The sequence below is a fragment of the Dioscorea cayenensis genome, chromosome 1 (genome assembly GCF_009730915.1).
Source record: "Dioscorea cayenensis subsp. rotundata cultivar TDr96_F1 chromosome 1, TDr96_F1_v2_PseudoChromosome.rev07_lg8_w22 25.fasta, whole genome shotgun sequence".
Lineage (NCBI taxonomy): Eukaryota > Viridiplantae > Streptophyta > Magnoliopsida > Dioscoreales > Dioscoreaceae > Dioscorea > Dioscorea cayenensis.
The window spans coordinates 28,402,955-28,417,403 of NC_052471.1; the positions used below are offsets into that span (position 1 = coordinate 28,402,955).

The 14,449-nt window shown below is 34.4% G+C and overlaps 1 protein-coding gene across 1 annotated transcript; it reads right to left on the reverse strand.

Annotated features, from left to right (window-relative positions):
• Window positions 1–10,597: 10,597 nt before the first annotated feature.
• On the reverse strand, window positions 10,598–11,551 carry LOC120258329. The gene has a single exon (XM_039265707.1). It carries the CDS (start codon window positions 11,549–11,551, stop codon window positions 10,598–10,600), a length of 954 nt encoding a protein of 317 aa, XP_039121641.1.
• Between the last annotated feature and the right edge of the window lie 2,898 nt (window positions 11,552–14,449).

A 14,449-nucleotide genomic window follows, 5' to 3' on the forward strand; every position in this document is an offset into this window, starting at 1 on the left:
TTGATAAAAAAAACACCCTTAAAAGCCAAAGAACAATCATGTTAGACAACTTATATAGTTGAAAGAAAGAAAAAAAACATTCAATGGTTCAAAGGAACTATTAAAAATATCTGATAAAGAAAATGTAAATCTAGTTTCTTCATTCAGCTGAAATGAAAACATCTGATAATAAGCAAAATTTAACATCTCCCATACATAGTTAACAGAAAAGGTAAAAGCAAACATAAATCAAAACCTTAGATCATAAATTTAACAAAGCACTTGAAACACCATGGGTTCACGATAACCAGTTCAAAATACTTATTCCTATATGGATTCAATGAACACTCTGCAGTTGTAATGCAAGTACCTGTTGTAGTAGTAAACAACAAGAACAAATTTATATATATTAGTAATAAATTGTGATGAGACACAATATTAATAATAATACATGATCTTATAATTCAAGGTCAATCATCTAAATGCAACTCCCATGATGACAACATAGTATAATTAAAATATACCTTTATTTATTCCATCTCTTCTTCACTCTCAAAATCTTCATTAATAGTGCCATAAATATCTTCTTTTTTGTAACACTCTCCTATAAATCAAAATAATATTCATTTAATACAAAAATAAATAAAATTTATAATTTTTTGCAAGTAAACTTGATTACTTTCAATATTTTTCAACGGCCAATTTTGCATGCACATCAATGCCTCCAAAGTATTCGCATGAAGCCTACTACGATGAGGACTCACCAATCTACCACTAGTAATAAAAGCATATTCTGAAGCCACTGTAGAAATTGGAATAGCCAAGATGTCTTTAGCAATTATATGCAAAATCGGATAACGGAATCCACAACTTTTCCACCAAGCTAAAATGTCAAAATCCGAAGTTCTTGGCAAGACTTTTTCCTCCAAATAATGATCTAACTCCGACTTCAATATATTTTTGTTTGAATCACTCACATAGGAATCAAAACCATCAAGGAAGCTTGAATTAATAATATCATTCTCCTTTGGACCATTACATGAAGTTTGCCTGGTAATTTTGCTAATTTGTGTAGAACTTTCATATTCATGTAACAAGTCATAACAATAACTTGTAATCCTTTGAATTTCATAATCAGCCAAATTTCCATAAAAGATGAGGAAAAAAATATTCCATTAATTTCAACTTATATCTTGGATCAAGCACGATAGTTACTCCCATGATTCCATGAACCATTTCCCAATATTTATCAAACTTTATTGACATACTTGTGGCCATATTTCTAATAGTTTCAATAGGAGATTTAACTCAAGTGATCAAAGAAACTTTAATCTCACACATCAATGGAAAAAAAACATTGGATGTGGGATATTTTCTCCCCGGAAAATGCATTTGAAGGGGTATAAAATACATGCAACTTTTTACAAATCTCCTCGGCTAGCATCCAATCTTCTTCGGTTGGTGTAGAAATAAAATGCGGTTCCATTTGTTGCAAATGATAAAAAAACATCTTTATATTCCAAAGCAACACTAAGCATCAAATATGTAGAATTCCATCGAGTCTTGCAATCAAGCATCAATAGTTTGGAATAGTTTATGTTCAAAATTTGCACATTTTCCTTGAAAGTTTGTAGCCTTTTTGGTGTGGTCGTCCAAAAAGCAACACTATCTCTAACCCTCTCTATTCCATCATCAATGAGCTTTAACCCATCTTGAACAATTAAATTCAAAATTTGTGCACAACAACGCATATGAATCAATTTTCCATGCAACAAGAGATGATTAGGGTTTGAGCTTAGACACTAGGATATCAACCATAGCATCATTAGTAGTGCAATTATCAATTGTCAAAGTGGACAACTTTCTTTCTATGTTCCAATCAAATATACATTTCAACAATTCTTTAGAGAGAACGGCCGACGTATGTGGACAAGGCACATAAAGAAACCCAACAAGTTAAGAAAAATTGCATAACTATAAGAAATAAAATAGCATATAAGCTTACTTTTATAATTATAATAGTGCAAAATAAATTTAATAAAATAACTATTATAATGTCAATAAATTAAATATATCTCAAAACCAAACTTTGCAAATTCCAATTGTTGTCAATAAAATGTCGCATGATACCCATGAATCCTTTCTTTTGATATGAAACCACCCACATATCGGTAGCTATTGCAACTGTACTTAAATTCTTCTTCAAAAGGCCTATGATCTTGGATTTTTCATTAGCATATATCTTCATGATATCATTTCGAATTGTATTCCGAGAAGGAATTTTGAACATTGGTTGAAGATTTGCCGAATATTTTTTGAACCCATAATGTTCAACCATTGAAATTGGGTATTCATGCATTATTATCATACTAGCAAGATCCTTTCTTGAAGATTCTTGGTCAAACATGCAATTGCTTACACACATTTTCCCATCCGCCTTCCATTGTTGTTGCACTAATGTTTTTTTTGTCTTATGTTGTTAAAAGGCCTCATTTTGCAAACTTTATGATGGTCATGCAAATGTCTTGTTCCATTTTTACTTCCTCCGCCAAGCAATTTTTTACAATAATTGCATTCCTCTTTATCGGATTCACCAACTTTGATCTTTTTAAAATGTTGCCAAACAATTGATTTCAATCTCTTCTCACCAACTTGTGTTGTTTCTTCACTAACTTGAGTAGGAGTGTCTATAGGTGACTCATTTGGTGACTCTATAGGAGAATCAAGTGGAGTAAATGAGCCATCAGTTCCTGTAGCGAATTGACTACTACCAACCGGAGTAGAAGAATTACCACCTTGAGATGCCATCATTTGTCTATAGAAAATATATGCATATATGTTAATTAATTATTTTAATTAGAACTTATTAGTAACCAAAAAAGATAAAATATACTAATCATTATAAAAAAAGTGAAAAGCATTCAAAGTAAATAATAATAATAATAATAATAATAATAATAATAATAATAATAATAATAATAATAATAATAATAATAATAACAACAACAACGACAACAAAATCATATAACAAAATGCCTTCAAATTGAACTAATAAAAAGGAATAAACATCATTTAAATGATCCATAGAAGGGAACCGGAATAATGGACCCAAAAAAAAAGTCAATTACCATCTAACTTGAATGGAAATAACTTACTGGCATCATAATATTTCAATGATATTACTGGCATCAGAAATAAGCAAACAAGAATATAAGTGCTTAAATGACAAATGTTAGCAACCAATAGACAGCAACTACTAGCCTTAACATCTATGCAACATGGATTTTGACAATTTGACATAACTCATAAAAAGATGCAACAACAATGCAATAAATAAAACAAAAGCTACAATAATAGAGATGGTTAACATCATTGGAAGTAAACAAATTGTCCAGACAACTCACCTCTGCCTTTAAAGTGTTTCAAATCCTTCTCAAACATTTCTAATAAAGAAAATTCCTTGAGTTCATCATCTCTTCTCAAGCTCCTCCATGAGATGTGTGCACTTCTTATCACACCTAAATAATCAAATACAGAAAATGAGAAACTCGACTAAGCAATACCTTATTTAACAACACTAAATAAAACTTCACAACCATAAGTGCAGCAACTAGTTGCCAAAGTTCTATTAAACAAGCTATCAATCTTTGAATTAGTTTCATTTTTACATACCTCAAAAAGTGGGCGAGAAGCAGGATGAGTTGAAGGAGAGCTTGTGTGCGGTTGTAGACTTGTCTCCTCTCCCCTCCAAAGTCTAGAGCTTTTAGAGAAGTTAGGATGAGATGGTGAATCGGTGAGGACATAAATGATAGATCTAGTCTTTGTGTTTTTGTTTTCTTGCTAAAGAGTAAAGATACATGATGGATTCGGGTTAACGGGTAAAAGATCCCGATATCTGTAGCAATTTATCCAAAGAATTTTCAAATTTTTACATTTTTAATCTTTTTTCTAAAATTTTAACAAATGAACCCAAAGATCTTTAAATTTTATTTTTTATTTTTTATGTATATAAAAATTCTTTTTGCTTAATAATATCATTAGGATATAAATATATTTTCACTTATTAATTATTTCAAATGAGATATTTTTAAAATATCCCTATACATTATGAGTGCTAAATTTTAATTTTTAAAAATAAAAAAATTTATTTTAAAAGTGCATAAATCAGACGTATATTAAAGATAAACAAAATCATAAATATTCATAGGAGAGAGATGAAAAAAAGACTATATCTTTCTCTTATTTTGTTTGGTTTATTTGATTTTTATAAAATTTAAATTATTGGTTATTGAAAAAATAGTTGGTTATTTAGATTGATCACTTATTTGGTCTGTTGGGTTGGGGAGAGATGGAAAGAGACTGTATCTTTTATTTTTTTTCGTTTATTTAGTTTTTTATAAAAAAAAATAAATTATGTTATTGAAAAAATAGTCTGTTATTTCCATTGATCTTATCTGGTCTATAATGTATATCCATTATTTCATCTAAGGTATTGCTTTATCGCCTTTGAAATGCTAAATTGTTAATCAATTCTATTTCTTAATTAATATAAATAATTCTTTTAACTTTTTTTAAAGATAAATACATAACTTTCTTTTATTCATTAGAATGAGACTCTCTATTCTCTAATCTCATCTCTTAATCTCACAATCCCTAATTCAATTATAATTTATTATTAATTAATATAATGAGATCATGGATGGGATGGTTGCAATGATCTATTCAATTGCTTCATGTTAATATATCAAATTTATTATCTTCAACTTAAAAATAATAAATAAAAAGCTTTTTTTAATCCATGGAACTCATCGCCTGGTCCGCCTCAATTTTAATCTCTAACTCTTTATTTAGTTAGTAAATTATTTACAAAATTTAGAAAAATTAAAAAAATGCAATATTATTATTAATAATTTGCTAATTAAATAAATATGTGGGCTTTTTGCCTTTTGTTCAATTTTTATTTAAATATTTCATATTTATAACATATAACATATATATATATATAGTATTTAAATTAAATATTTACTAATTTTGGGGCGGGGCGGGGCGGGGAGGTCATTCTTTAACCCGGCCCCGACCCCGACCCGACGGGGAATTTTTCTCCGGACCCGGCCCCGATTCCCCGAAAAAATTACCCGACCCCAGCCCGACAAAGCGGGGAATCGGATTCCCCGTCGGGACCAGGCCTATTGACATCCCTACAATCATTTCTTTACAAATAATGTCAAAGCCTAAGCTATCTAAATTCAAGTTTGGATTCTTCTCCATTGGTCTCTATTTCACTTCACCTTATTCTTGCAGGTTTTCAAAACAAACTTTACAGAAATCAAAACTGAAATCAAACAATAAGGAACTTCAGGGGCAAGGGAAGAGTAAAGGAAGGGCTTCTGGAAAAGACACCTACCTCAACCTTATTCTCCACACACTCACCAGTCTGGCAATTGATCGATATTTTACCTGGCTCCATGAACATCAAGGTTCCTTTGTGGATGAACGAAAGGAAAAGTAAGAACTTTTGAAAAGTACAAATTTTTTTACTATTGAGGAAAATGAAAGGAAGCTGTATAGCATTTGAGGCAAGCTGACATGGAAAGTTACCAGTGACATAACACACCATGTCAGCTTGCCGTTAAGGCTACCCACCAAAGAAACTTGATTGGAAGGAAATAAATAGTTTAGAGATGTAATTAATTTTTTTTTAAGGTTTAGTAACTAAAAATGGTAACAACCCTATAGTTTGAGGACTACATAGGTAGTTTACCCTAAAATAAAATCGATCATATTTAGAAATTATTTATTATATTAAATAAATTATATAAATTTGTATAAGATGATTAGATTTATTTACTAATCCCAATGGATTGAAGTAATCATCCCCTATAGAGGGGGATGATTTCTAATCCCAATGGATTGAAGTAATCATCCCCCTATGGAGGGGGATGATTTCTAATCCCAATGGATGCCCATGTTTGGGTATTCATTAGACTGCATTATTACCCCTAAGAGGGGAATATAACTCTCCTCACCAGGGCAATAGCTATTATGCCGCCAATATTGTGGTCAATGGCTATTCCTCTCTTTTGAAAAGTCATTTTTGTCCCCTAATTAAATGTTTTAGATATCTCTTTTTCAATTCCTCCTGATCTAGTGAAACTTTTCTACTCCTTTGCATCACAAAATATCTGTGAATCCAGTTGAAAAGAGGGATCGAGTTTCTCTTATTATAGTGATCAACCCCTTGTTGGAGGAACTGGAATCTTCATCATCGCCAAATGATGCAAGCTCCGATTTGATCAATCTATTTCCCCGATCATCTTCAACAAAGTCTCCCTTGAATGATCCCCTTAGCATCTCCGGTGATCATCCAGCCCTTCTTAAAAAGGTGCAGTTCCTTCTCAAGCTCTAAATGCAAGTAGGCCCTCATCAGATTTTCCAAAAAAAGTGAGTGATTTAACACGTCTCTGAAGAGGAAAATTTGCTGATTGTGTTGTTTGACATTGGATCTATTTGGAATTGCTTGAATGACGTCGTTATATGAGTATTGATCGATTATATTGCTCTATTCTTCCTTTGCAAAATGGCACATTTGCTTTTAAATTCCTCATCATTGCTTGATTTCTTTTGTTATTGTTTTTGATATGGTATGAAATTATTTCATAATTTCATTCTTATCAATAATGGAACTAGGGAAAATTCATTGGTAGTTGTACTTGTTTGAGTTTCCCTAGCAAAATTGACCTGATAAGTATCATGTATTTTTGCAAGAGTTGAGAATGGAATTGATGTTGATGCATTTGGTATATAAGAAATACTTCTGCATAGAGAGACAATTGGATTACATAATAGTGTTGTTATTGTTTTTGCTCTAATGATACGTTGATTTTTTATTCAGTAATGTGGATAGCAAGGTTTTAGTTAATAATTCATATTCTGACTTTGTCTTTAAAGTGTTTTTTTATTGTTTGTTCCTAGGTAAATGTTATATTTTTGTATAGGATTACAAAGCATATGGTCGATATAATTCAAATCAACATTAACAATGTCTCCAAGTTATATTGATAAGCTACATGAAGAGTTTGATGTGCTAGCAATCTATTTTTTTTGTGGTGTTGCTATTGTAATGATAACTCTTGCATAACAAATAATTTGTAATTCAAAATTTTGTGAGAAGTTTTTGGGACCATTTCTAAACTAAACATGTGGTGCCTCCATGGTTCTTATCACTAATTGAAGGTGCATTTACTGAACAAATACCAACACTACACAAGTAGTCTCAACCATTTATAGAGTTATTGATTTATGTTAGGTTCATGTTAGAAAGCATCAACATGGATCCGAATATGTGTTGTTATTTAGTTTATGTCAAAAGCTTTCATGTTGGGAAATTTATACAATAGTAATATGTTATTTATTTGATATTCTTTTGTATTTAAATTCCCCAAAATACTAACATTATGGCCTGCGTATGTGTTCATACTAATAATTGAGCCATTTTAGCCATTTCTATTACTTTTTGAACAAAACATTTTATTATCACCCATATAAATATATTTGTGTCATATTGTTTATCCTTACATATCTATATATACATCATAATTTCTAGGCATTATTGTATTTCAAAAAAATAATTTACCAAAGTCTTATTATAATCACCCTTCAATACAAATATGTTATCATTATTTTATTCAATTGTTAAATTTTTTTTGTTTGTTTACATTTAAGCTTATATATTATATGTACAAAACAAGATTTTAGGTAGTGTTGAGATGCATATACAACCCATGTGTAATTGGTTTTCTAGAATGGATGAGACCGATGAGCTTCGACTATACTTCACAATCTATATGTGCTACTTTTATGTTTTGAATATCATGATTGCTACATGTACAAAAATGGAAACCAAGAACAAAGATAGAATGATTCAATGCAGGATTGAGTAGTTATTAAGTAGACGTCCTAAATAGTATGATTACTTGAACAAGGTGATTTACGAAAGCGAGATTAAATGCATCGACAAACTATGCATGGATCATTAGTATTTTTATAAATTATGTTGCTTGCTAACCACCAACGGTAGGCTGCGGGCACAAAAAATGTCATGGTTGAGAAGATGGTTGCAATGTTTTTAAACATTATAGCACACCATAAAAAAATAGAATAATTAAATTTGACTTCTTGCGATTTGCCGAAATAGTTAGTCGACAGTTCCATGCTATCTTAAAATCAATTATTCTTTGCCATGGTGTTTTGCTTAAGAAGCTTGAACCTCTCAATGAAAATTCAAATGATCTTAGGTGAAAGTGGTTCAAGGTAATAACATTCGTCTGTATTGTTATTTCATTTTATTATTAGTGGACATAGTGTAAGTAATATTTTTTTTTTAATGTAGAATTGCCTTATAGCATTGGACGGAACACATATCCGAGTGAATGTGCCTAGAGTTGATCGACGATGATATAGAACAAGGAAAACTGAAAGCACCACTAATGTACTCAGCGTCTATAGTCAAGACATGAAATTTATATATGTCTTTTCCGGATGAGAGGGTTCTTCACATGATGGTCGAGTTCTTAGGAACGCCATTACGAAACCTAATGGATTAAAGGTTCCAAATGGTATACAAAATTTCTATAATTTTTTTAAATTATTCTCACCAAACAAATAGTATGTAATACAAATATCGTTGCTTATTAGGTTTCTATTATTTGGTCGATTTGGGATATGCAAATTACCCAAGATTTCTTGCACCTTTTGGACTGATGGACCTCAACCAATAACGCCAAAAGAATTATTTAATATGAAGCATGCTAGTGCTAGAAATGTAATCTAGAGGACATTTGGTCTCTTAAAAATTCGGTGAAAAATTCTAGCTATTCCAAGCTTCTATAGCATAGCCACCCAACGGCGTATTATTAATTCATGTTGCTTGGTATATAATTTCATTAGAAGGGAGATGATCGAAGACCCTGCAAAAGATGAAATGGTCACTCTTAGCATGGGAAGAAACCACAGAAGATGATATTGATAATATTACAGCCTTTGAACCAACAGATCAGTGGACTAAATTTAGGAATCAAATGGTTGTAGACATGTTCAACACTTGGCGATCAAGCTAAGTGGTTCATTGGATATTTATGTACTATGAATGCTTTTATACAAAACTATCTCCTTTTGTCAAACTGTTGGTTTTGTAATCCTACAATTTAATATTATGTATGACAAACATGTTTGAAATATTTTGTACTTCTCTTGTGTGCCATATATTTTTAACTTGCTTCTGATTTAAACATGATATCATTTACTTTATTACTTTTTTCCCTTTTGTTTTTGTATAGCATGGACTCAGATTCGCAACAAAGGGGTCGAGGACAAAACAAATGGCACTGGACGGCATAAGAAGATAAGGCTCTAATTAAGGTGGATGTCTTCTTCAGTTGGAGAGAATAAAAACAGACAAAATTCTGTAGACCATGTTGAAAGTTGTGCCAAATATCGAATCTGGGGTAAAATTGTTGAAAACTAAAACTACTTCAATTGGTGATATCCTACCCCAAAAGATATTCGGCATGTTCTTGCTCTTTAACAAACTTCGAGCCATGGCCACTATCGTTTGATTCCTTCTCTCAACTACACCGTTCTGCTGAGGGGAATACGGTGCAATGTTGAAATGATTGATGCCGTGCTTCTCACAATAGGCTTCGAACTCCTTCGAAGTGAATTCTCCACCCCTATCGGTTCGAAGCGCTTTCAACTTAAGATCAACCTCCATCTCAGCTATTGTTTTTATCTTGTTTAGAGCATTAAGTGCTTGGTCCTTGGTTTTTAGCAGCACAAGCCACATGTACCTGTTGAAGTCATCCACAACCAACAAAAAAAATTTATTACCTCCAGGTGTGGGTGGTGTAATTGGTCCGCACAGGTCCCTATGCACAAGTTGCAATGGTCTATTTGCTCAATAGTTGGATTCTTGAGGGAACGAGGCTCGTCGTTGCTTACCAATGAGGCAATCGTCACAGACTTGATTAACATGCTCCAAGTGTGGTGACCCTACTACCATCTCTTTGCTGGCTAGGTTCCGAAGTGCTTGGAAATTTAGATGCCCGTAGCGAGCATGCCATAACCATGCGTCCTCCTTGATACTTGTGAGCAAGCACACCGGCTCAGCAATGTTCAAGTCGAGTACATACATACGGTTTCTAGACCTCCTGACCTTGGCTAATAGTCTTCTGCAACGATCAAAGATGCACATGTGATCATCCTTTATCACCATGCAACACCCATTCTCCTCTAATTGGCTAAGGCTTATAATGTTGCTTCGCAGTCGTGGTATATAGTAGACTTCCGTGAGTGCACGATGGTCACTGTTTTGGCAACTGAAAAGAATAGAACCGCACCCTTTGATCTCTACTTCAGAGCCATCTCCAAACTTGATGATGCCGCTCACGGACTCGTTCAGATCAGTGAACATCTCCTTGTTCCCTGTCATGTGATTGCTTGCACCCGTATCCAAGTACCAAGAACCAATCTCACACTTAGTTATCTTGTCTGGTAGCACACGTTCCTCATTGAGCAAAATCTTCATGGCTGGCTCTTGGGTGACTCGCACCACCCCGCATGCTTATGCCATTAATAAGGCTGGCTCGTCGTCGTCCTTCTTGGCGACGTATGCTTTCTCCTCTTTTTTTAATCGACACTCAGATGCGAAGTGCCCCATGATATTGTAGTTAAAACACTTCACTTTCCTCTTGTCAACCTTCTTCTTTTCTTCATACTCATTGTCACAGTTGTGGTTTCTACGACCAGTGTCGCGTCCACAACCACGGCCGCGGCCACGGCCTCTTCCAAAACCTTTGTCGTGCCCCTTAGACGGGTTGGATGATGAGCCACGCCCAAACTCCTTCCCTCGAGACTTCCATTCTGTCATGAGCAAGAGACTCTCGTTTTCCTCACCACCAGCACCACGTATCCTCTCCTCAAAGGTCTTGAGGTGACCGATTGCCTCCTCCAACGTCATCGTCGATAAATCGGCAAATTGCTCGATTGATGTGACAATTGGCAGACACTTGTTAGGGACTGTGACCAATAGTTTCTTAACGATAGTGCTCTCCTTAATCTTTCCACCAAGACCGGCAGCCTTACTGACTATAGCAGTCAGCCTTGCAGCGAATTCATCTATCGTCTCTGCTTCTTTCATGCGGAGGATTTCAAACTCACTCTTCAAAGTTTGAAGCTTCGCCTGCTTAACTCGATCAGCGCCCACGTACATGGTCTTGAGCGTCTCCCATGCTTCCTTCGCAGTCTCCTTCTCCGATATGAGTAGGAGGTTCTCTTCAGGGATGGTTTCATAGATGGCAGTAAGTGCTATCTTATCTCTCCTCGTCTCCACTTCAGTCCCAGGCTGGATGGCGTCCCACACGCCTTGTGCTTGTAGGTACACGCTCATCTTGATAGCCCAAGTTGAGTAATTTGTCTTCGTTAGCATCTGGTAGTGAAGGGAAACGCTGCTGCTCTCCTTCACAGGTACGCGAGACGTCGCGCCATCGTCGTTGCTTGTGACGTTGCTCTCCGACATGGTGAACATAATCTGGCTCTGAGACCAAATGATCACACGATTCAAAAAGCAGATGATGAATTTATTTCAGCATGAGTGATCTTGGGTTATTATCCTACTACTTGGGTATCAAGGTAGTTCAATCATCCAAAAGGGATTACACTATATCAAACCGGGTATGTAGAAAAAAATACTTGAGAAGATGGGCATGTCTGAGTGCAACCCATGTCAAACTCCCATGGAACCAAGATTGAAGTTGAGCAAGAATGGTGAAGGATCACTCGTAGATGCAACATACTACCGCAGTGTAGTGGGCAACCTGAGGTATTTGGTTAACACGAAACCGGATGTTGTGTATGCCGTTGGCATCGTAAGTCGATACATGGAGAAGCCAACCTCACAACACATGGTTGTAGTTAAGCAAATACTCAGGTATATACGAGGCACAACTAACTTTGATTGCTTCTATACTAGAGTAGAACAGGGGAAGATAAAACTGGTTGGTTATAGTGATAGCGACCTCGCCGGCGACGTTGATGACCGTAAAAGCACTACGTGAGCTGCTTACTTCTATGGGGAAAGTCTGATTACATGGGTTTCTCAAAACCAGAAGGTGGTGGCGTTGTCCTCATATGAAGCCGAGTACATTGCGGCAACCACAGCAGTGTACCAAGGCATTTGGATCAGCCGTTTGTTAGCAGATTTGAAAGGGGAAGCAACAAGAGAAGTGGTTCTCAAAGTAGATAATAAATCAACGATATCACTTTGCAAGAATCCGGTCCATCATGATCGAAGTAAGCACATTGACACTCGATATCATTTTATAAGAGAATGTGTGTTGGATGGGAAGGTTACAATTGATCACGTAGCTACTGAAGAGCAACTTGCCGATATTCTGACTAAAGCACTCGGACGTTTGAAGTTCCATGAGATGAAAGGCAAAATTGGATTGCAAGCTGTGAAGGGAAGGAAACAAGATTAAGAGGAAGAGTATTAAGTTTAATCTTGTTCATTTCCAGGTCTTCATGTTAGAAGTATGTTGATTGTTTTGTTGTAATTAACTAGGACATGTCACTCTTGTATTTCATGCATGTATTTGCATAACGTGTCACTTGTGTAAGTCATGTAGGTGTTTGCATGATGTGTAAGTCATGCATGGGTTTGCATGACATGTAGTAGTGTTTCTAGGAATCGCACGTGCATCAAGTGGTCTTCCATGTATTTAGTAGATAGTGTTGTTGAAATTAAAGAGACATTTCATTGTGTGTTATCTCAAAAATCTCCAGCAATTTGAGTAATAGTGTTAGAGTGTGTGTGTATTTGGGTGCGTTGATACAAGTCCAACGTGTTAGTGGATTTGATTGAAACTATGAACATAGCACCATCGTGTGTGAGAAAAGTGCATATGATGAATATGGCAAGGTATAAATAATTATTTTTAGTAATTTTTCATATAAACAATACATGCTATTCATGGTATCAATTTTCTGTTCTAATGTAATACAGGCTCATAAGGAAGCAGCTGGTATGTATGGGAAGTCTTTTCCATTTTTCAATGATCTTGCTGTAGTTTTTACAAAAGACAGAGCTTATGGCAATGCAAGGGCTAATATCGAAGATGGTGCAAGACAATATGAAAATGAGGATAACATTATTTTGGAGGAAGATGCGGGTTTTTCACAAGTTCATGTTGAGGAATTTTTATGCCTACTCAAGAAAATGATGAAACTCCTTTGCCAACACCCATGGAATCGAACGGTAGCAGCTTAAAGACATCCTTACGACAAAAGAGAAAAGGAGTTGCTATGGAATCAACTATGGAGAAAATATTTGCAAATTTTCATAGTTTCATAGAAATGGTTGGTCCGGAATTTAAAATGTTGGCTAAGGTGGTAACACGAAATACAAAATCTGTAGCCTGACATGCTAGACTCAACTGTCTGCAATACTGAAATTGCAACTCTTAGAGAAGAAACTATGGTGGAATTTAAAAAGAAATTACTAAGTCAAGTACTTTTTTAATATTGACGGACTTAATGATGATGAGGTGCTAATCATGTTGCAAGCTTTGGCAAAAGATAAGGTCAACTTCAGGTATTCTAGGACCTTCTAAACGACTAGAAACTACATTTCTGTCGCATATTTTTTGGCCAAAATACCGTATATTCCTCAGGTTCTGTAAATCAACTTGGTAAGCATATTCTATTGCCTTTCACAAATTTCTTATCATTAATTATTTTATGTTTCAATTTGGCTTTCCGTGTGCATTTGTTTGAGGCTAATCTAATTTTTCTTTTCAGTTGCTTAGAAAAAGTAAATTTTTGTTTTCAAATTCATTTATTTAATTCTTTCCAATGTGATGCTTAATTTAAGCTGAAGTGTGATATTGAAGAAGAAGATGAAATGGGAGAATGAGTTAACCTTATGTTTTTTGAAGTGTGAACCCATTGATTAGACCATGATGTAGCTCTAAAATTTGAAGCGGTGCTTTATTTGAAGTCTGATGCTTAGTAAGTGCTTAGTTTCAACTTGTGTTTAAGTTTATATATTTCATTCATATTATGCTTATGTTTCCTAACTAACTTTTTTTCTTTAATTGATTGGCTATAGAGTAAAGTTTCAGCTAGTGTTTGTGTTTATGTTTATGTTTTTCATTCACATAATATTTATGTTTCTTAGCTGACTTTTTTTTTTTTTGGATTGGCTATGGAGTAAGGAGGAGCAAATAGCAAATATAGACGTAAAAGTGGAAGCAAGGAACTGTTCAGTTGATAACATCTCAATGATGTAGTAGTGTTTGAAGGGAACGCCTTTTCTTATTTTGATATTTACTTATAAATACTTTGGATGATGATATGTATAATTGCATTTTTGTGTTTCAATGCGGCACCAATAGGTGGAACAAGGTGATGGTTTATT

Bases quoted from the DNA above. Each gene is read 5' to 3' on its own strand.
- LOC120258329 (XM_039265707.1), bottom strand. From the start codon at position 11,551: ATGTCGGAGAGCAACGTCACAAGCAACGACGATGGCGCGACGTCTCGC.